This window comes from Cajanus cajan, chromosome 11, assembly GCF_000230855.2.
Source record: "Cajanus cajan strain Asha chromosome 11, NIPB_CcT2T_4, whole genome shotgun sequence".
Classification (NCBI taxonomy): Eukaryota; Viridiplantae; Streptophyta; class Magnoliopsida; order Fabales; family Fabaceae; genus Cajanus; species Cajanus cajan.
Window position 1 is genome coordinate 28,321,257 of NC_138527.1, and position 22,084 is coordinate 28,343,340.

Consider the following 22,084-nt stretch of genomic DNA (forward strand, 5'->3'; position numbering starts at 1 on the left):
TAAATATTTTTTATTCTCTTTCTTTCTCTCTCTCTCCTCGTCTAAATATTTATTTATTTCCTATTACATATATCCCTTCTCTTTCTTATCAATTCATATTACCTAATTATTTTCTTAATTTAGTTATTTTCTCTCTCCCCATCTAAATCTTTATTTAAACTCAATAACACATAATAATCTATAACTCAATCTTTTCTCAGTTCTATTGTAACCAATGGCCAAATTACTTATTGAGGAAGATGTTCCCTTTAAATTCCCAGCAGGTCTTAGAGTCCTTGCGGTTGATAGTGACCCCGCTATTTCTACAATCATCAAGCAATTGTGTTTTCAATGCATTTATCATGGTTAGTTTCTTACACCATATTTAATTGTTACTATATCTTATCAAATGATTTATGGTGTTTACAGATGGGTTGGGTTGAGTTTGCTGAACCTATATTTATTAATTAGATCAAAATTATGTGGGTCGAATAGATTTGCGTTTTTTTTTCTTGTTTTGTTAAACTCAAATTGAACCAACCAGATTATAAATAGGTTGGACTGAATTGAGTTAATTGGACTTGATCATCTAAGATTGTTTTAATTTTTTAAAAAATTAAAACTTTTTTCTTGCTAAAAGTTAACTGATTATAAACAAACTCTATTGGTATCAATATAGTATATTTTTTATTTTCATGTTACCTAGAAAAAGAAACAACTATGTAAATAGTGGAGGATGATAGAACCGTCGACTTGGTTGACGCGAGTCACTGGATGAACGCCTTGGTCAATGATAGTGGGGAGTAATGGACCAAAGAAGGAAATTGTTATGAATCCTAATTTGAGAGAAATAAATTAAAGATTTTTTCCCCCATATCTATATGTTGTGTAAGATAGAGAAATGGTGCGACGTTAGGTTAAAGCATTAAGCATTTCGTATTTTTAATTTAAAATATACATTTATATATAATATATAATAAATTTAATAATATACCATATGAATAGGTTGGGATGAGTTTCAAAATTAAAACTCCTTATCCAATTTGTACATAAACAAATTTGAATGGGTTGGATTGAGTTTGATCTAGAAGTTATTGAGTTAGATTGAATTAGTTCTTATTTATGGGTTATTCGGACCATCCCTTAAAAGATTTGATCTTCTTTGTTGATGATTTTTTTATTTATGTTGCAGTTATCACATGCTCTGATACCCTACTTGCTTTGAATCATGTACGAGAGAAAAAAGATTGCTTTGATATGATACTAATTGAAGTTCACATGCCAATCATGGATGGATATGAATTCATTCAACATGTGAGCAAGGAAATCAATGTTCCCATTATTAGTAAGTACTAGACTTGTCACACAAATTAATTATTATGTGAGTTTTTATTACATATCAAGTGCAATTTGCAGTGATGTCTCTAGATGATGCTCCGAGTGCTGTAATGAAGGCTATTGAACATGGGGCTTGTGATTATTGGATTAAGCCTTTGCATGAGAATCAATTCAAAATTATGTGGAAGCATGTTGTCAAGAAATTATGGAGCGAAAATAAGCTACCCAAAAAGAATGATTCTGAATTTACTTCTTCTAATATTGATGCACTGGTGAGGTACCGAAAGAATAGCAGTTCCAATTCCAAGGAATCTGATGCTGATGAATCAGAGGATTGTTATACACTCCTAACAAAAAAGCCTCGTATAATGTGGTCATCAGAACTACATAATCAATTTGTCAAGGCGGTGATGCAAATTGGAGTTGATAGTATGATTATTTCTTCAACAATTGTTTTTCTCTTTTCACACAATGACCAGATTAATTTCTTTCATTGGTATTTCAATAAATGTATAAGGCATATATAATTAGTTGTATGACTCATAATTTTCTTTCCCTTGGTTATTTTTCAGAAGCAAAACCAAAGGAGATTCTTGAAGTGATGCAAATTCCTGATATGACAAGAGATCATATTGCTAGTCATTTGCAGGTTTGTTTTCTATATGCATTTGAAACTTAGAATAATATAATAAAAATTGTAAAAAAGTCAAATAATTTAAATTTTGAAGAAGATTTAAGCTTAAATGAAACATCGAGACCAAGGCACTTGCATTTTTTTTTATTGACTGTAAGCAATATTTCATGTTGTTTTTTAAGCATTGTAATTAATATTATTGTTATTATTGTGTTTGACAGAAATATAGACTTTACATAAAGAGATCTAACGAGTGACATTACAATAGAATGGGATGTCATCGCCAAACATTGCCCTGGGGACTATAGATCCAGTGTGTTTGCATTTGGAAATTTTGACATAACTTTTGAACATCGATTCATGTATGAAGAATTAGAGTTTTGCGAAAAAAAATTTCGACATTACAGATTAATGTTTATCTTCTTCAATATCATAGAGAACATTAACTTTTTTATTTGTGTGATTGCTTGGATGGATTTTCTTTTTATTAGCTAAAGATATTAGCGATTAATAAATCATGTTCTAGGAAGATGCCTAATTTATTCAAATTTTTTTTAAAGAATGTGGTAATATATGGAAAATTAAAACTTTCTATTACGCGTCTCCTACCATCAAACTTGATAATATATCTAGATTATGTATCAGCAACCATAACGTGACACTAAAATTATAATTTATTTGTAATATATTTAACTTAAATCAGACCGAATTACACTTAATTTCCATCACAAACACCCTTCATTTATAGTAAATAAGATTAATAACAAGGTTATTTTATAAAATTACTTTTCTCACCCATTTATATATTAATTTTTATTGATATGTGTAAAAAATTGTAAAATAATACTTATTATGAGACGAGAGTACCTTTTATCATGTTTTTCTAATTTGAGCATGCTTAAAAACACTTAATTTTCTTTATTTTAACTATTATTTTTAGAAAGTAAGTTGTATGTTCGGAACAACAAGTAAATTAAATTTATAAAAAAAAGTTTTTTTTAAAAAATTATTTTTATGCATCTTAAAAGTTAAAGCTTATAATTATTTTATCAATAGTTATATCTACAATATAAAAGCTTACCTTTTGTGTGCAAACAAATTAATCGAAGCATGAGGCCAATAAAATTATTATTTTAAACCTCCTTGAATTTTTTTACATAATATTTTTAAGATTTATAATTTAAAAGTCACTTTTTATATTCTTAAAAGTTCACTTTAAAAGGTCTATCACTAAAAGATATAAAAATATAATTATTTTTTAAGATCTATTTCTAATAAAATATTTTTTTATTAAAAATATTATTATTAATTTTATAATAGTTATATACACTTCCCTATATTAATAATATATCTCTATTATAATTTTTTTCTTAAAATAACTTCATTTTTTTATTTTTCTCAATTTTACGAATCTCTCTTCCTTTCAATGATCAATTTTTTTCCCCCAAACACTCATCTCATTTTCACAGCCAACCCTCCCTCCTCTCTTGCCACCAATGTTCATTTTTTTTTCTTCAAACAGTCACATCCATTTCATATACCATCACGATCTTCATATTTTAAGATTTCAAAATAAACTAAAATTTTAAAATTATAATTTTTCTTAAAAAACATAAAATTTTTAAATTTTCGCGCACATTTCACTCACTTACTTTTAAGAGTTTCTTTAAGCCAACATTCGACAGACGTACGTGTGTATATTCAAATAAAATCAAATATGTTAAAACTACATCTCAACTACCCTAACAAATTAAAAGAGATTCTGAAAACACTTTTTCAAATGCACTATTTTGAAAACATTCTTTTTAAGTTATTGGTTTAAATTTATTAAAAATCATATAAAAAAATTGTGAATCCACTACTTATTTATGATGAGGTTATTTTATGATATTTGTTTGAGGGGATATTTTATGAGGGTAATTTTATAAGGTTATTACACAAGCATACTCCACAATTTTCTTTTGGTCATTACCCAAGAGGTCTCTCAATCATTGAAGTATGTTTGTGCTATATAAGTTGTTATTTATTGTCTTATTTTATCGATGTGGGACTTGTTTGTGTCCCAACAATCCTCCCCTCAAACAAAGGACCTAACCTTTCATGCAGCAGAATTTGTCTTTATATATCACATTATTATTATCATATTTTTTTTATAAGGGTTATTGGTTGTCACCGAATCCAACTTGTGGCTCTGATACTACTGTTGGGGTTATTTTATGGTATTTGTTTGAGGGGATATTTTCCTAAAAATATTTAGGCATATTCCTAACACTTCTCCTTGACTGAATATCTTTATCATCTAATTTAAATTTGAATTTCAAAATCTGCCTTTTCTCTTTTTGATCAGTTTCTTCTTTTTGTGATTGTTGGGATACAAAACAAAAATCACAAAAAGAAGAAACTGATCAAAAAGAGAAAAGACAGATTTTGAAATTCAAATTTAAATTAGATGATAAAGATATTCAGTCAAGGAGGAGTGTTAGGAATATGCCTAAATATTTTTAGGAAAATATCCCCTCAAACAAATACCATAAAATAACCCCAACACTGATATCAGTGTCGCAGGTTGGATTCGGTGAAAACCAATAACCCTTACAAGATTGATTGGGCGTGGTGATAAATTTAACAAATTTGATTGGGCGTGGTGATAGCTTTCCTCACACCAAAGTTATATATGAACTTAATGCTTATAAGATTGATTCTATGCAAAAATATATTACTAAGTTAATATAAAATAGACTTTTAGTGGCATTTAATATGACTTTTAGTGGCAATAAAAATTACTACAAAATCTTTGACCAGCATTTTCATGTTTATCTCATAATTTTATAATTTTTGATAAATTTAACAAACTTGATTGGGCGTGGTGATAGTTTTCCTCACACCAAAGTTATGTATGAACTTAATGCTTATAAGATTGAATCTGTGCAAAAATATATTACCAAGTTAATATCGATGAATATGGATCTTGTAATTCATGTCTATATGTTATATATTTTTAATTTTTTATTATTAATTATTACTTACATATTATTTAAATTAAAATATGAAATAATTTTGAATTTTAAATAAATTCTCTAGTCAAAATTATCGCACTCACAATTTTTATCACAATTTTTTTTTTGGATGAAGCTCATTTTAATCGTGTTTTTTTATATATATATATAATAGGAAAACTAAAAGTCCAGACTAAAAATCACGAAAAAAAAAAAGAAACAACAAAATTATGCAAGTAAAGAAAAATGAATTCATTTAAAAGAGTAGTAAAAACTAAAAAATATGCACACCTTCATAAAGTTGGAATCCACTTAATTTTCTAATCAAGCTTCAAGTTTCGGTTAGGGTCAGTATTATCATTTTACCCAAAAAAAGAATGGATAAATTTGTAGAACATTTCTATATAATATTCTAAGCCTAAAACATTTTTTTTTAATTTTATTTCAAGTATTTTTCATTATTGGGGTACTAGAGGATGTAACACCCCAGTTTTTATTTCACTTTTATTTATTTATTTTAATTGAGGGTATTTTGGTAATTTTATAAAGGTGATAGGGGTGATTTAGTAGCTTGGAATGGGCTGTTCCGGAATTGGAACGGGCCATTCCAAACTACCAAAAGGTATATGATTTAGTATCTCGGAACGGGCCGTTCCGGAATTGGAACGGGTCGTTCCAAACTACCAGGTTGTGTGTGAGTTAATAGCTCAGAACGGGCCGTTCTCAAGGTAGAACGGGCCGTTCCAGACTATTAAATATGCCTTTAACCCTAAATGAGAACGGGCCTGGAATGGGGCGTTCCCAAAATTATGACCGTTGGGGGTAATTAATGCACACCAGAACGGGCCGTTCTGGTTTTGGAACGGGCCGTTCTGGATGTGATTTTTGGCCACGTTTTAAGGGTCCGGAACGGGCCGTTCCGGATTTGGAACAGGCTGTTCCGGCGTAAAAAGCCTATAAATAAAGCTGTTTGCCACTCCCAAAAAGCACACCTCTCATTTCTGATTTCTTTTCTTCTGCTCTCTCTTCTTTCCTCTACTTTCTGCTTCAGACCGAGGGGAACCCAGCGAGGAAGATCAACCAGATCTAGTCTAGATTCAGCTTCTTCATATCCAGGTATGGGGAAAAAGGGAATTATTTATATATAGAGTTACATGAGGGAATTGGGTAGAGGAAGAACCCCTTAGAATTATGAGCAATTTTAGAAATATTTCTGTTTGAAGAATTATTGGCATTATTTGATTCTGTATATATTTAGGACAATAAATATATATTTTGTTTGTAAAAATGATGCTCTAGGAGAGAGAACGAAATTATAGAAAAGTGCCTGTAGGTTAGGTTTTGAAAAAATTGGATTATTTCTGTTTGAGGAATTAATTATACCATTAGATTCCGTATGTGTTGAGGATTAGAAATATATATTTAAATCGTAAGAATGATGATCTGGGAGGGAAAACGAAATTGTAGAAAAGTGCCTGTGAGCTAGGTTTTGGAACAATTAGGGGTTTTACTGTTTATGTTGAAATTATATTAAATTGGTAATTTCGTTGTTTATTATATTAATTTATGAATATCATTATTATATTATTTGATAAAAATTGATGATTTAAATGTGTATTACTTGATACGTGTGAAACCCATTATTTTGGACATATCTGATATATGTATGAAATTGAATTATGAGATGTTGTGTGGAATGTGAATGAGATGTGGTTGTGGTTCTTCACACCTATGACCAGGGGTGAGCACGGCCCGAGATTGTTACATGAGTATCGTGACCTTGGTTAACATGTCAAGGGTGAGCACGGCCCTAGGTTAGGGGTAACGTGACCTTGACACAGTGTTATATCAGGGGTGAGCACGGCTCTGGATTGTTACGTGGGTATCGTGACCTTGGTTAACATGTCAGGGGTGAGCACGGCCCTAGGATAGGGATAACGTGACCTTGGCACAGTGTTATATCAGGGGTGAGCACGGCCTGGGATTGTTAAATGGGTAGCGTGACCTTGACATAGTGTGAAGTGCAAGATTTGTGATGATTGGTTTGATTGAGAATTATGACGTGATGACAATGCATGATTGATTGAAATACGATATGTTGAAATATTTACGAATATTAAATAATATATTGTGTTTTCTTATGTGCTATATATATAGATGTTTTCTTTTCTCACCGTGCGATTTGTGGATATTTTAGGTGAGGAAGATCTGGCTACGAGTGGTATCTAGAATGCCAACGGTTGAATTGTCGGGATGCTCTGATATTGTGACATCGGGGCAAAAAGGATTTTTAGAACATAGGTTTTTATTGTAAATGTTATTTTGAAAATAATTTGAAAACTCTTGCGTTTCTTTTTTTGTTATTGTGGTTATTGAAGGATAATTTTTAAGATTCTCATGTGAACTCTTTTACCGAAATTGAAAAATTTATTTATAAGTTTTTATATATGTTGGGGTAGTAAGGGTGTCACAGAGGAAGTGACCTCTATGCTTAAAAATTTAAAATTAAGATAAGAAAAGAGTAAAAAAAAAAAAAAAAAAAAAAGGAAAACGAAGGAAGAAAAAGCAAACAGTTACTTTGTTTTAAATTGCAACTTACGTTCATTTTTTTTTTAGAAAATGAATTGTTGATCATGTAAAGGACGTGTATAAATTTTTATTTTTATTTTTTATAAAAAGGTATAACTTTTTATTATAAGTCAACTTTTATATACTTTCAATGGCAATTTTATATCCAAGATGAAAAGCAATTTTTTTTTATTTTATATTTTTTGAAAGAGTCTAAATATCAGATCATGACCTAATAACATTTGATAAATGACATATAATAATAATAATAATAATAATAATAATAATATAACATCTTATATCATTATAATTTTTTTCCTCTTCACTTTCTCACCAAACAACAAATAAATGAAGAGAAGAATCGTTGTTTTTAATTTCACTTTTCTCTTGATCAATATCACAACCCCTTCTCCTCTCTATTCTCTCTACTTTTAATAATTTTTCTTTTTACTCTCTTTTACTTTCCGCTTATTTTTTTTAATTTATTAATTAATTTTTTATCTGTTGTCAAACAGAATATTTATGTAAATAAATAACTACCCGGGTGATAATCATCATACACACACGCACACTTTATGGCTTACTATTTTCAATTTTTACCCACAAATAAAAATCGAGTGAGTTCAGTTTTCTGGAGAAAGTGATGAAACACAAAGCAAATGAATTTATTATTCTAACGTGCATCTATTTTTGCATAAGTTTTAAGTGAGGCCACGAGTCATGATGCCCATGAGGCAACTCGGCATTAATTTGCAGTTGTTTTTCATGAAACATTTCTAATTAAACTTTTGGCCCTTATTGAGAGTGTTGGCGGTGCAACACACATAGATGTTAGGGTTTTGAGAGTTTGACTCAGTTTTAAACTTTGGTTACACGTTTGGGAAGCAAACCCTAGGTCAAAGAACAGACAAAAATGGTTCCAACCGAGGGCTAGGCTTAGGGAGCTTCACTGAATTTGGAGTCCCAAGTTTGGCGTTTGACTCGGTTAAATATTTCATTAATTAGTGGTACGGTACTTGCCGTCCACCCCAAAGACATGTTTGGCAAAGCCAAGTGCACGTGTGGGGTCTTAAAGAAAATTTAAGACCATTTTTATTAGTTCCATTGCTGAAACCTAGCTATTTGGTTTTACTAAAAGTAAGAAATTGAGAAATCCCATGCTTCGTATTCCCAAAGTCTACCAAGATAGAGGATTAATTTGCCTTTCCACTAGTTTTAGCGTCAACAACCCCACGTAGAACATTTTGTTCTGCTTAAGGTTAAGGAGTACAAAAATATACAAGAGTGGCAAATATCTACAGAAGAGTCTTAGCAATACATGCACTCATTTTCTCTTAAGATGGTTGTTTGCTTTTGTTCCAAACAAAAAGTTGAAAACATTTTTAAATTTTCAATCTGTTTTGATAAAAGTAATAGAATTAATCGTCTATACACTGCCAGTATAAAGTTTTTTTTATATTAGCAACTAATTATATCTTTTAATTGTGTCATGTCACTGTTAAAAATAAATGTGTTTACAGTGACATGACACAATTAAAAGATATAATTGGTTGTTAGTGTAAAAAAAAACTTTACACTAGCAGTGTATAGGTGATTAACTCAAAGTAATATTTGATTTTAATACTTTATTTATGCATTTTCATAATATTTTTTATCATTACTAGAATTTCTTTTATTACATGTGACTTTTCCTGTGAATTTTGTATTAAAATCCCCAGCAAACATTATTCCTACGAATTTTTTTGTGAAATTTTATCTGCAGGTAATACCTTTGTAGATAATATGTTTTTGTGAATTTTAAAATTAGCAAGAAATTTTCCTACGAAAAAAAATTTGCAGGAAAGTTTTTTGCAAAAAAAATTTGCAAGAAAGTTTCTTGCGAATTTTTTCCCAAGAAATTCTGTAGGAATATTTTTTTACGAAAAAATTAAAGAAATTACTATAAATTCTATCAATAATTCTTCAAATTTCAAATGCTTACAATGAATTCATCCGAAACATTTGTTTCCAAACCTCTAACATGTGATACATAATCTTTTAAACTCTAAGATTGTAGATTATAAGCCTAACACTCAACCATATAAATCAACTTGTAAGGTAAGTGTTGCCCTAACTTATATACTCTTTAATTATTTTATTTTCAATCGGTGTATGACTTGAAATTTTTTTAAAATATTAAACTTATAAATTTAAACATTTTTTTTGATTTTTTCTGCAAATTAAAATTGACAAGAAAATTCGTAGGAAAAGTTTCTTGCAAATTTTTTCTACCATTTAGTAAACATTACTTGCGAATTTATTTCTGCAAGAAACAAAATAAAATTCTACAATATTTTCTGCAAATTTTTACCATGGAAAAAAATTTCTATGATCATTAAAATTATAGCAAAACTTGCAAAATTTTCTTGTAGATTATTTTTCATAAAAAAATTTGTAAGAAATATATGTAAACTATTTTTTGCAAATAAATTTGTAAAAAAAATTTGTGAAATTATTATTGCAAAAAAATTTGCAAAAAACTTCTGCAAATATTTTTTTGTAGAAAAATAACATTTTTCTAGTAGTGGTTATAGCAATGCGCATGTATTTTGGATATCAAATGTTGCATTGTAAGAGTTATAACTTATAAGGGTGACATAGCACTTTCTTGCAATTTCTTTTTTATTAGTAAATTAAACAATTAAATTGTTCAATTAAAATTTTTTAATGTATGATTAAATTTATAATTTTTTCAAAAATTTAAAAATCATATGATATTACGTTATATATATTCAAATTCTTGTATAAAATGATTTTATAATTATTCATTAATTTGAATTAATGAAATGGAGTATCAAATAGTTTTCAATTTTCTTAAAAAAATTTGTAAACTTGATCTATGTATTAACTTTTAATCTAATAATTAACTATTGTTAAAATTTGATGTAAAATATGAGTTATTAAATAAAGTAAGTATATTTCCTTTATATATATATAAAGAGATTCGTTAATATCATAGTGTCTTAGTTAAATAACACCTTTAATAACATTTTATAAAATGTATATTCAACCAAGCCAACCATTGTAATTGACGATATTATTAATTAGATCATCAATACAAAATAACATACAATTATAAAATTATTTGGTAGTTCATCAAATTATTCTATTTTAACGTATAAAATGATATTCAAAATACATGTAAATATTTACCTTTAGATAACATATTTAGAGGAGTCTAAATCATTTGAAATTTGATATGCATGATTATGAGTATAATATTACCAAATACAAACATTAGATTTGTCAAAATTGAATTTTATAAAAAGTTATTGATGGTGTCACTTTACCAATTTGACATCATGGTGCCAATAAATCTTGATCCATATGTGTGTGTGAGTGAGAGAGAGAATACATTTGATCTATATAATAAGAATTTTAAATTTAACAATTAAATCATTGAAATTTATTATGGATTATAAGTTATTGAAAGAAGTAAATCCACTAAGAATTACTCTTAGAATAAATTAATTCCTCTTTTATATATATATATATATGTGAAATTATAGAAATAATTGTTTCAAGCATTAAACTAAACTTTCAGCATTGCCTACCTATGCCTACACAAGTATCGTTAATTATTTTGAAAAAAAATATGTGTCATTATTTATTTCGATAATAATTCTCTTTAACAATTATGATTTAGAAATAATATGTGCATATACTAAACTCATTACGCCAAATTTAGCTTTTTGTGGTTATTGATTTATCCTTTAGAGACCATATAAAAATTATTATTTTTATCATCAATTAAATAATAATTGGTGTATTTAAAGTTGTTAATACTATTACCAATATTAATATGAAATGTTGGTAAAGACTCACTAAATTGTTGAAAAAACTTAATTTTTTAGTAACAATTCTAGTAATCATTTTAAAGGTTATAACAATTATTTTCTCTCCACCTATTTAGTGACTTTTATCTATTATTAGTAAAACCTTAAATAATTTGTTCCTATCATTTCTTTTTCTAGATTGCACGTATTCCTAAATGAAATCATCTTTAAAATACTAGACAAAGTTGAAATTTTCCTACATATTCTCTATCTCTTTCTCTCTCTTTCTCTCTCTCTCTCTCTCTCTCTTTCTCTCTCTCTCTCCCATATGAATGTCAATAATATGTGTAAATTCTTAAATTTCTCAAACAATAATTACTTAGGGATTCTATGTATATATCACACCACTAACTAATAGAAATATTTACTTTTTTTTTATGAAGCCTTCATTATTTGGAGAATGATTTGTATAATGACACATATTCAAGGATCAAAGCAACACAAGTTGTCATTTTCAAATATTAAATTGTATATTAACTCTTTACCGTCTATGCACAATGTACACAATATCCAAAAAACCACAACTGGAAAAATTCATTAGTCTCTTTTTCTTTCCTATTAATAGTCAAGTGATGCTATATAAGAAACATAATGTAAGATATTGCTATATAATTATGGTTATAAATTATTGCAATAACACAAAAAAGGTTTATCTAGTAAAATAGTCATCCAACATTTGCCTATCAAGTAAAATTTCTACTGCTAGTTTTTGAACATCTTTAACATTATTTTTTCCTAAGAATGAAGCTTTAACAAGGAAGTATAGTCACCATCTTTAACCATACTCTTTTGATTTGCCTATACATATTACAAAAAACACAAATCGATCATTGTTAAATATAACAATAATAATTATATACATTTATTGACTTTTCATTTACAAAAATAACTTAAAACATTATCTTTTAATTAGTACTTATTGTCGTGAATCCATCTTTATGAAATGAAAACTTTAAATTTTTTAAATCTGCCATATTTGAGTTTGGACAAATATCATCATCAGTACAATCTATATTTTTCTCTTCTTAAGGTCCACATTCTTAAACATTTATACAAACATACACTATTAATAACATAACCTTAAAAATAGAATTGTGGAAGAAGAATAAAGTGAAAGAACCTTAAAAAGCTTTCCAAAGTTTGCATACTCTGAAATGGTTGAAAGCATCCTCTCATATGCATCTGTAGTTGATGGAGAACTACTTAGAGGAGCACCCAAATCAATTATTTTTTTAACAAGGCATTTTTTCTTCTTCAATAAGTGGCTGACACTTAAGTTCTTTGAGTACAACTTTCATTTAAAAAGCTTCATCTAGATTGTCCTACATTCATATCAAATACATGAGATAAGCATATCGATAAATTAAAAAGATATTGAGAACATAATTTTCCAAACTAATCTCCAAATTGACAAGTGGGATATCAAATGACCCAATATCTTGAATATCCATCCTCTACATACCGAGAACAAAATGTCAAACACTCATTTGTAAGATAAGTTTATGCTATTGAACCTATTGAGCATGCACGATTATGAATGTATGATTTCTTAGTACACAAGTGCCTATTGAAGAAACAATTTTAGAACTCAAAACTTTTTATGAAATACAATATTTGATTTTGATGTGATTCTCCATACCTTTCAATTGGATACATCCATCTATAATATACTTGCCTTGCAATTTTAGCTTTGGCTACTAAATGAAAGATCAAATGAACTATAATTGGGAAAAAATGGTAGGAAAAGTTTCTCCATATTCCTAGGTGCATTTTGGACCATTTCAACTTCATTCCTGGACCTTTTCACCAAAGTACACAAGCTGTTTATTGGCGTACGGTGTGGCTGGTAACTACTTGGATAGTGTGGAGGACAAGGAATCTATGTAGGTTCAAGGATAGCACCTTCTGTTTTGATAGTATGGTGAAAGAGATTCAGGTTCACAGTTGGAGTTGGTTGTCATCCTTCACAAAGTCTTTCCGGTATAGTTTTTCACAATGGTGCTGCAATCCTGGTCTATGTTTAACTAGATGAAGGTCTGAGGTGTCTAGGTAGGTGGAAGATAACTAAGATGCAAGGGTTCACTGTAACAACTACTGAAGTGGGTAATCTTCTTTTTTATTATTTTTTTATTTTTTTATTTTCTCTTCATGGGTTACAGATGTTTGGTTCTATTTGTAAACTTGTCTTTTCTCTTTTGGTACCACTGGTACCTTTGAATGAAATTTTTCTTAGCTGTTCAAAAAAAAATGAGTTTCAACCTTGATATTTTTCACTTACAAATGCAACGTGAGATATTAGATGCACAACCATATGGAAAAACTTTACATTTTCAATTACCTTATAAAACAACTTCTTTTCCTCATGTGGCATTGTGAAATAAGTAGGAGGTAGGTATATCCTCCCATTAGCTCATTTTTTAGGCCTTAAACTTGGTCTTATGTTCATCTCTTTTAAATTCAATCAAGCTTCAAAACTATCTTTCAACTTTTTACCAATACCCAACAACGTATAGATCACATTATCACATATATTTTTTTTCTATGTGCATCACATCAAGATTATGATGCACTAAATTATTCTTCTAATAAGGCAAATTAAAGAAAATACTTATCTAATTCCATGTGTTTTTTAGATACCTTTTTACTCAACCTACCAATAGAAAATTTATGTCCTTTACTTGATTTAATATCATAGATTTGATTGTTGGACAAGGTACAAGTCAAAATTTATTAGTCCCATCAAATGATTTTGTATCATTTCAATACTTATGTTTTAACTTCAAAAAACATTGATGATCCATATAGCAATACTTTTAACAATTGTTAAGTCATCTAAATTAAGTATGAATGTTGCAATAAGGATAGACAAATTTACCTTTAATACACCATCTAAATAAATTTCCATACACTAAAAAATTATTTGTAGTCCACATGATAACTGCTTGCATTTTAAATATTTTTTTTAGTAAAGACATCATACGTTTCCACCCCTACATAGTACCATAATTCCTTTAACTCTTCTATTAAAGGTTTCAAAAAAAATATCAATATTATTTTTTGGTTCTTTCGATCCAGGAATGAGTAAGGATAGAATGAAAAGTTCTTGCTTTATGCACAACCATAGTGAAAGATTATATGACTATCACTAACTAATCCTAAGCAAATATTATGGAGATATTGGAAAAATCTAGATGATTATTGTTAAAACTTTTTCATGCCTCAGAATCTACTGGATGTTGTAAAACTCCATCTTTACTACGCTCTTCATCATGTCATCTCATCAATTTAGAAGTATTTGAAGATATAAACAATCTTTACAACTTTGATTTCAAAGAGAAATACCTTAAGACCTTCACATCAATTTCTTTTCATTGTTTTTTCCATCAAGAAGTCTTACAAATTAATTGAGCATTCATTAACATTTTAATTAGTTGATTAACTCATAAAAATATGCAATCATCGGGACAAACATGAATTTTTTCATACTTTAAGTGTAATCGTCCAACTATCTTTTTAGTCACATAATAAGAATGAGGTAATTTTAAGATAATGCATCCTTTAATAGTCCAAACAAAGCATTAATAGACTCATTTTTCTATTTGAACATCAACTTTATATGGTATAAATGTAGTAGAAAAGAGAGTTTACAAATTTCTTACATTCAGAAAATAATTTTTCATCGACATCCTTCATTAAATGGTCAAACCTACTTAAAATTACAATGTTTTCTTCCAAATTTGACTCATTATCATCCATTTCACTAGTATTAGTGAAGTAGGTAAAGCCTCCAAAATTATTATTTATCATTCTTACCATGTCATCCTTAAATTTTCCACTTTGTTACTACTTTTTTTTTTTTTTTACTACAATTTGGCACATTTATCGACTCCCCATGGCAAAACCAATTTTCATATGATGGCATAATACCATTAACCATAAGATGTTCATAAGCTACATCATGATTTACCAAATAATGTAGTACACATTCTTTACAAGGACATTGAATTGTTTCTCCACCTTTTTGAAAAAAAGTCCTAGTCTAAAAACTTATCTACTTCATTTAAATATTCTTTACTAACTCTATTACATTTCATCCACCTTTTCATACTAGTATCAAATAGAGAGGAAAGTTGGAATTGTTAAAAAAATGTGAACTAGTAAAAAGTTAAATAAAAAAGACTTGTTAAAGAAAGCAAAAATATCAACATATGAAAAAATATATAATAAAAACATATAAATTTATAAAAACTAAAAATAGGATTTATTTTTTGAGTGCCTAAGTCATCTTTAGTTTAGTTCGAGGAAGAATAGAGCAATTATAATTGTGACAAAAGTCAAGATTGAAGATTATTATATTACAACCTTGTTGTCAAACTTAGCTAACCAACCTTCAAATATATATAACAGTTAGAAATCTGAAAATTATACCAAAATTTTGAGAAGTCTTCTAAGTGATAGATAACTACATTTTTTTTTATATATAAAAAAGTACAACTATTCTTTTATGATATTAACACGAAGATTCAAGTTCATGTTCATGAATTCCCTTTTAAAGAAATAATTAACAGAGAACAAATAACACACTAAAAGGAATAAACTATCAAAATCTTTCTCTTGAATATCTTTACTAATTTTTACAAAGGCAACGACCAAAGCCCTAGGGAATGCTTCGATAGGAATTGCACTTAAAACATTATTTAGAAGATTCTCCTTATCATAAATAGCAACAAGTCCAATGTGTCCATCAAATAGCAGTAAAACTTCTAAATCAGAAAATGCAACAAGAAAAAAAAACTAGAAAAAGAAAAATATTGCATTGCGTAATAATCATTCAATGCATAAATGGCTACGGTCCACCCTATGTTTCCGACAAAAATGGGTGCATAAGAAAAAAACCATTACAAAAAAGGGAGAAAATCAATAATCAATCATTACAAACCTAAATAGGAACAAATATATATATATATATATATATATATATATATATATATATATATATATATGAAAAATGATCTGTTTATTTTTAGAAGTATATTTACTTAAATTTATTTTATTTAATAATTTATGTTTTATATAAAATTTTAACGATTTAATCATTAAATTTAAATTTTTTAATAAATATATTAAGTCTGGATTTTATTTTTAAATTTAAAAATTATTTAATATTTTATTTTATTAATTTAAATTGATAGATAATTATAAAAATATTTTATACTTTAGTTAAGTGAATGTGACATTTTGGAACGAGAAGATTAAAATTATTTTTTTACTTTTTCATCTTAAAAAATAAATTATTAAATTATAACATTAGCGGTTAAATTAAAAGTACTAATTCATTGTGAAAGATCACCTAATCTCATTCAAAATTAATTATCTTTGTTGGCTATTAAAATTAATGGTTAATAAATCGTAAAGTTTTTTGGCTAATATTTATCAACCACAAAATCAAGTAATTTATAATTGATTTATCGACAATTTACTCTAACCATCTTAAAATCATCACTAAAAGTTAATTTTGCAAAGCAGTGACTTTACACCATTTATTACTTGAGTATGTAAAAAAAAAAAAAAAATCTAGCCGCTATTTCTTTTCCTTACAAACAAGTATACAATAATAAAAAAAAATTGTGTACAAATTAATTATCATCCTTTTAATTATTGGAGTTTAATTTATATGCCAAATTGGTGTAAATGTTTTCTTTTACATAAACATTCAATTAAGAATTTACTTTGTTGTCACATTATATACACAAAAAGGATGACATAGTAAAATGATCAAATTTCACCGAATAAAAATGATGTTTATATACATTTTTCTTACATTGACAATACTTCTAATTAAATTCTTATTATTTAAAGTAAAAAATATAAAGAATTATACTTGAATAGAAGGACAAGTTACTTTCCATTTATAAATTTAAGATTTATAATTTATAATTAAATTTTAAAATTTTATTAAAAAAAATTAAAATCAATTTACCTACATGTTAATGATGAACTAAAATATAACAAATATAATATATATTTTATTTATCACATAAAATTTTTATAACAAGAATTGATAGTAAGAATTATTTTTGAAATCTTATAAAAAGTTAGGAATTAAACAACAAAAAATTTATAGAGATTAAAAGTTATAAAAAAATGCCTAACATTATTTAGATAAATACAAAAAATACATGCCTAACATTATTGATGTTGATTGCATTTAAAGAGACACATAATGCTTTGGATTCCTAGCATAGGTCAATCAACCCTCTGGATGGCTATGCTAGATATTTTGGAGTAAAACACAATTAATTACTCTTGATTGAGGCATACTCCTTTTAACCTAAACCCATTATAGAATATTGTTACTGTTATAGTGTTGACTTTTACTTAACATTTTGAATTGACTCAAAATTGAGCTGAGGTGACCAAATAAAAGAATTGAGTACTAAGTTGAGTCTAAAACATAACCTTAATTAAATTAAATTAAATTAATCCCGATAATGAATTATTAGGTCGCATTCAATCACGAACGCTCTTAATTGATAGTACTGTATATGATTAAAGGTGGGAAACAAGTACATATTTATTTCACTCATGTTCTTTTTAAATAATATTTGTAAAAGTCCCTTAAAGAAACCAAAAATTTTCCAAAAGAAAAAACTACCAAAAGAAATTTTTTCATCATCAATGAAATTAATGTACTTGTTTATTTTATTTAGTGAACTAAAAGAAAAGGATTTCACTTCTCTAAAATAAAGATATTTCACTTTAGAGAATAAAATATAAAAATGATGGTTGAATAAAAAATTAATAATAAATATTATAATTAATTTTAAATTTTATTATACATTTAATTTTATCATAATTTTTATCATTAATTTCTTAATCAATAATTATCATACTTTATCTTCTAAAATGTTGTTTTCAATTTTAATCCGAAAGAAACACAAGGTCAAATATCGGTAAAGCACATGTAAATTTATCTAACTCTGATGTTAGATACGTTGGTAGTAATAAATAAACAAATGGGTTTAGTTAAGATCAATAATTTAATACTACTATAAGATTTCTATAGCGTATTGAGAAAAATATAAGGTTTCTAAAATGGTAAAGCGGTCCCCTCAACCACATTAAACTTTGATCACACGTCCGCTTGTTTTTATTAGAAATTTGACATTAACCTTAAAAGTTAAAATTATTATTATTATTTAACTGATTCAACCTGGCAAAATCAGTGGAATAGAAGCTCTGGGAATGGAATAGAAACGGGATTTTCAGATTCCCAGAAAACTCAAATAATATAATCCTTAGTGGGTCTGACTGGAATTTGCTGTTGTATTATAAAATTGAGCTCTGTTTTGGAATCTGGTTCAGGTCCACGTTTCCAAATGATATTTCAAAGTTTCAAACACAATATTAAATAAATATCATTGATTACTTGGAACTTTGATATGATGTCTTGGCTTCTAGCGGATAGACCAAAACTTTCATGACATTAATGTGTTTAAAGGGTAATTAAATATACAAAAAGATATTGTAATCCCCCAGAAGCTGCAAATTAGGCGGTTTATTGAGATTCTATCAAAAGGTCATAAGTTTCATAGACAAATTCGTACATATATAATTTTTTTTGTTGATTTAAATTATCTTTTAATATTAATAGTTAAATTTAATTATAATTATAATTTGATGTAAGTATATTTTATATTATTATCTAATCTCAGATTATCATTATATAGTAAGATTATTTACTTTTCTTATATATAATTACTTAAAAAAATTATATTTAGGTTAATTAATTTATAAAAATCACCACACTAATAGCGTATATATGAAAAATAAACTTGTATACTTATACTAAAAAGAGAAACAATTTTTTTATATTAAATACTTGTATAACTACTAGTGTCATTTTACTAAACGTGTTTATTTTCTACTCCATATTCAATAGAGAGGGTACCTTGTTATATGGTACTGTAGTAGAAAAACTCTATAGCGTATTATTGACTTAAATGCTTAATTTCTTTCTTTCTTTCTCGATAGTCGTTCTGTATTAAGAGCTTTGCCCTTTGCTTGTTTTCATGAACCAAACCTAAGCGATCCTCGCAAAACACACTCCTTTGAAAGTCACCAGAAAAGACGGCTGATCCTTCGGAGGCAGACCCCTTCTCAGGAAGCATATAATCACTTCAAATTAACTACACTTCATCACTCTCACCCTCACTATCTTAGCTTCCTTTTCTTTCTCTTTTTAAACCTTTTCAATATATGCTTCTCATCATTATTACCACCTCTCATGCACTTCTTCTAGGGTTGTTATTTGTGTTGTTCTTCAAAACTACTTTTAGGCCATCTCTTTGAAAGCACCTTCCACTTTTCTAGTTATTGTTGTTTGAAAAATCTTCAGTAGAGACACAACAAAGGCTATCTCTCTTTCCTTTTTCATTAGGGTTATTAGAACAAAATAGGCTGAGATATGGAGGAGAGAAATGATGCTGAGAAACTTGATGAAGTCATACTACCGGGGTTCAGGTTTCATCCAACTGATGAGGAGCTTGTTGGGTTTTACCTCAAGAGAAAGATTCAGCAACGCCCTTTGACTATTGAGCTCATCAAGCAGCTTGATATCTATAAATATGACCCTTGGGATCTTCCAAGTAAGACACACATATATTAAACTTATAGCTTGCCTCCATGTATATACATATTTACGCACTTTTTTGTTGTTTATTTTGCTATTGATTAAAGGTTTCTAATGGTGTACATTATCTAAACACTTTTGTGAATCTAATGTGTGTAGAGTTGGCCACCACAGGAGAGAAAGAGTGGTATTTCTACTGTCCCAGGGACAGAAAATACAGAAACAGTGCAAGGCCTAATAGGGTAACTGGAGCTGGGTTCTGGAAAGCTACTGGCACTGATAGGCCTATATACTCCTCAGAAGGTTCCAAGTGTATTGGCCTTAAGAAATCCCTAGTCTTTTACAAAGGTAGAGCGGCCAAAGGGGTCAAAACTGATTGGATGATGCATGAGTTCAGGCTACCCTCTCTCACTGACTCACTGTCCCCAAAGTACATAGACAAAACCATTCCTGCTAATGTAAGTAGCAAAACTATCGAAACTCTGATTCTAGATATAAATTTAAAAGAGTTTTGAAGAGTTTCTATATTAAAAATAAATCTTTATTTTCGATTAGAAAAACTCTTAAAAAAACTCGATTGTATCTCATTAACAGACTTTTAATCTATTTTCTTAAGGAAGTTAGCAGTTTCAACTTTCAAGTGTTTTTTTGGAGGTTGTGAATACCATCATTTTTTAACTTGTTTTTGAACTTGCAGGAATCTTGGGCTATCTGCAGGATATTCAAGAAAACCAATTCCACAGCTCAAAGAGCTTTGTCTCACTCTTGGGTCTCTTCCCTACCTGAAACAAGAACCTCTGATATCCTAACTAAAGATCAAGACAGCACCCAGTTTTGTTCACCCAACATGCCATTGCCAAAGAAAACTAGCTTAACAAGCCAGTTCTGTACTAACAATTACAATGATGCACAACCTTTAACCACTAATAGTTGTAGTAGTAGTACTCTTTGTCCTTTAGATGTTGCCTCATATAAATCCATTATCAACCCATTGCTCTACAAAGCCTTTGACCATTTTCCCATTTCAAATGGAGACCTTAGCACCAACTTGCTATTCTCATCTCCTTTTGAAACATCAGATCCTAACGCCAAATCTACAATGGACGTTTCTTCCATGTTGTTGAACATGTCATCCTCCGTGCTAGGAGATCTAAACAAGACTTCGGAGGATACAAACACAAGCACAAACTTTGGTGAGTTGCAAGAGCACTGTAGTGGCTACCCAATACCATTCTTACGTGAGATGCAAACCACATTTGGTAACCAACAATATTATGATAATGTTAATGCATTGGTAAAAGTTCCTAATGTGAATGTGCCTCGTGTTGATGACCAAGAGTTGGAGTTGGAGAGTGTACGATCCATTGGGTTCCCATTCAGTAGTATGCCTTTCAATATTGGCGATGCATGGAAGTCAAATCTGCTTTGGGATACTTCCTCTTTTCCTTGTGATGTGCCATCTAGTTATTCCACAACCAAGTGCTATACTTAGTGCATTATTTTATTATTAGACAAATAGAAGCAGTTGTTTTTGTAGCTTCTAGTAGGCAGTAACTACTGAGTCTGACTTTTTAGCTTAGATTTCTGTTCAATTTACATTAGCACGCAGGACTTATTGTTATTATTATTATTATTTTGAAACTTTTTTGTAACTTAGGCTATATGCAAACTCAAATGTCTATGGAATAGAAATTTGACGGCAATGCGGGGGTTTCAAAACAAGAATGAAAAGAGTTAAGGAAATAAGGCCAAATACCAAGCAACTACTAGGGGAGACATGTACACATGCATGATGACCCTAACGGCCTAACATGCCATTTTAATTAAATATATTATATGTGCAGTTTGAACCATCAACGTGCGAATATCTAATTGCTTACTATACACTCTAAGATATACGTAATGAAAATGATGTAAATAATTATTAATGTGTGTTATTAGGGATAACAACAATCACATCACCTACAGTTAAGCGATTTTCAACATATAAAGGAATCCAACAATCAAATAAGCAGACAAAAATGATAATCATACAAAGGAACCCAATACATACTAATGAAAA

The 22,084-nt window shown here is 28.5% G+C and overlaps 2 protein-coding genes across 2 annotated transcripts; both read left to right on the forward strand.

Moving 5' to 3' along the window:
* The first annotated feature begins 214 nt into the window (after positions 1 to 214).
* On the forward strand, positions 215 to 2,208 carry LOC145953490 (two-component response regulator ORR21-like). The gene is made up of 5 exons (XM_083067457.1): positions 215 to 344; positions 1,172 to 1,324; positions 1,396 to 1,746; positions 1,890 to 1,966; positions 2,173 to 2,208. Exons 1-5 carry the CDS (start codon positions 215 to 217, stop codon positions 2,206 to 2,208), a joined length of 747 nt encoding a protein of 248 aa, XP_082923583.1.
* A 17,089-nt stretch (positions 2,209 to 19,297) lies between these two features.
* On the forward strand, positions 19,298 to 21,860 carry LOC109799874 (protein FEZ). The gene is made up of 3 exons (XM_083066620.1): positions 19,298 to 20,038; positions 20,182 to 20,480; positions 20,720 to 21,860. Exons 1-3 carry the CDS (start codon positions 19,858 to 19,860, stop codon positions 21,512 to 21,514), a joined length of 1,275 nt encoding a protein of 424 aa, XP_082922746.1. The 5' UTR covers positions 19,298 to 19,857; the 3' UTR covers positions 21,515 to 21,860.
* The last annotated feature ends 224 nt before the right edge of the window (positions 21,861 to 22,084 follow it).

What these genes read in the sequence shown, in the direction of transcription:
- LOC145953490 (XM_083067457.1), top strand. Translation starts at nt 215, where the DNA reads ATGGCCAAATTACTTATTGAGGAAGATGTTCCCTTTAAATTCCCAGCA. An exon ending in AATCAATGTTCCCATTATTA is followed by an intron (nt 1,325 to 1,395) that starts GTAAGTACTAGA and finishes TGCAATTTGCAG; the next exon opens with TGATGTCTCTAGATGATGCT. An exon ending in ATATTGCTAGTCATTTGCAG is followed by an intron (nt 1,967 to 2,172) that starts GTTTGTTTTCTA and finishes TGTGTTTGACAG; the next exon opens with AAATATAGACTTTACATAAA.
- LOC109799874 (XM_083066620.1), top strand. Translation starts at nt 19,858, where the DNA reads ATGGAGGAGAGAAATGATGCTGAGAAACTTGATGAAGTCATACTACCG. An exon ending in TGACCCTTGGGATCTTCCAA is followed by an intron (nt 20,039 to 20,181) that starts GTAAGACACACA and finishes TAATGTGTGTAG; the next exon opens with AGTTGGCCACCACAGGAGAG. An exon ending in ACAAAACCATTCCTGCTAAT is followed by an intron (nt 20,481 to 20,719) that starts GTAAGTAGCAAA and finishes TTGAACTTGCAG; the next exon opens with GAATCTTGGGCTATCTGCAG.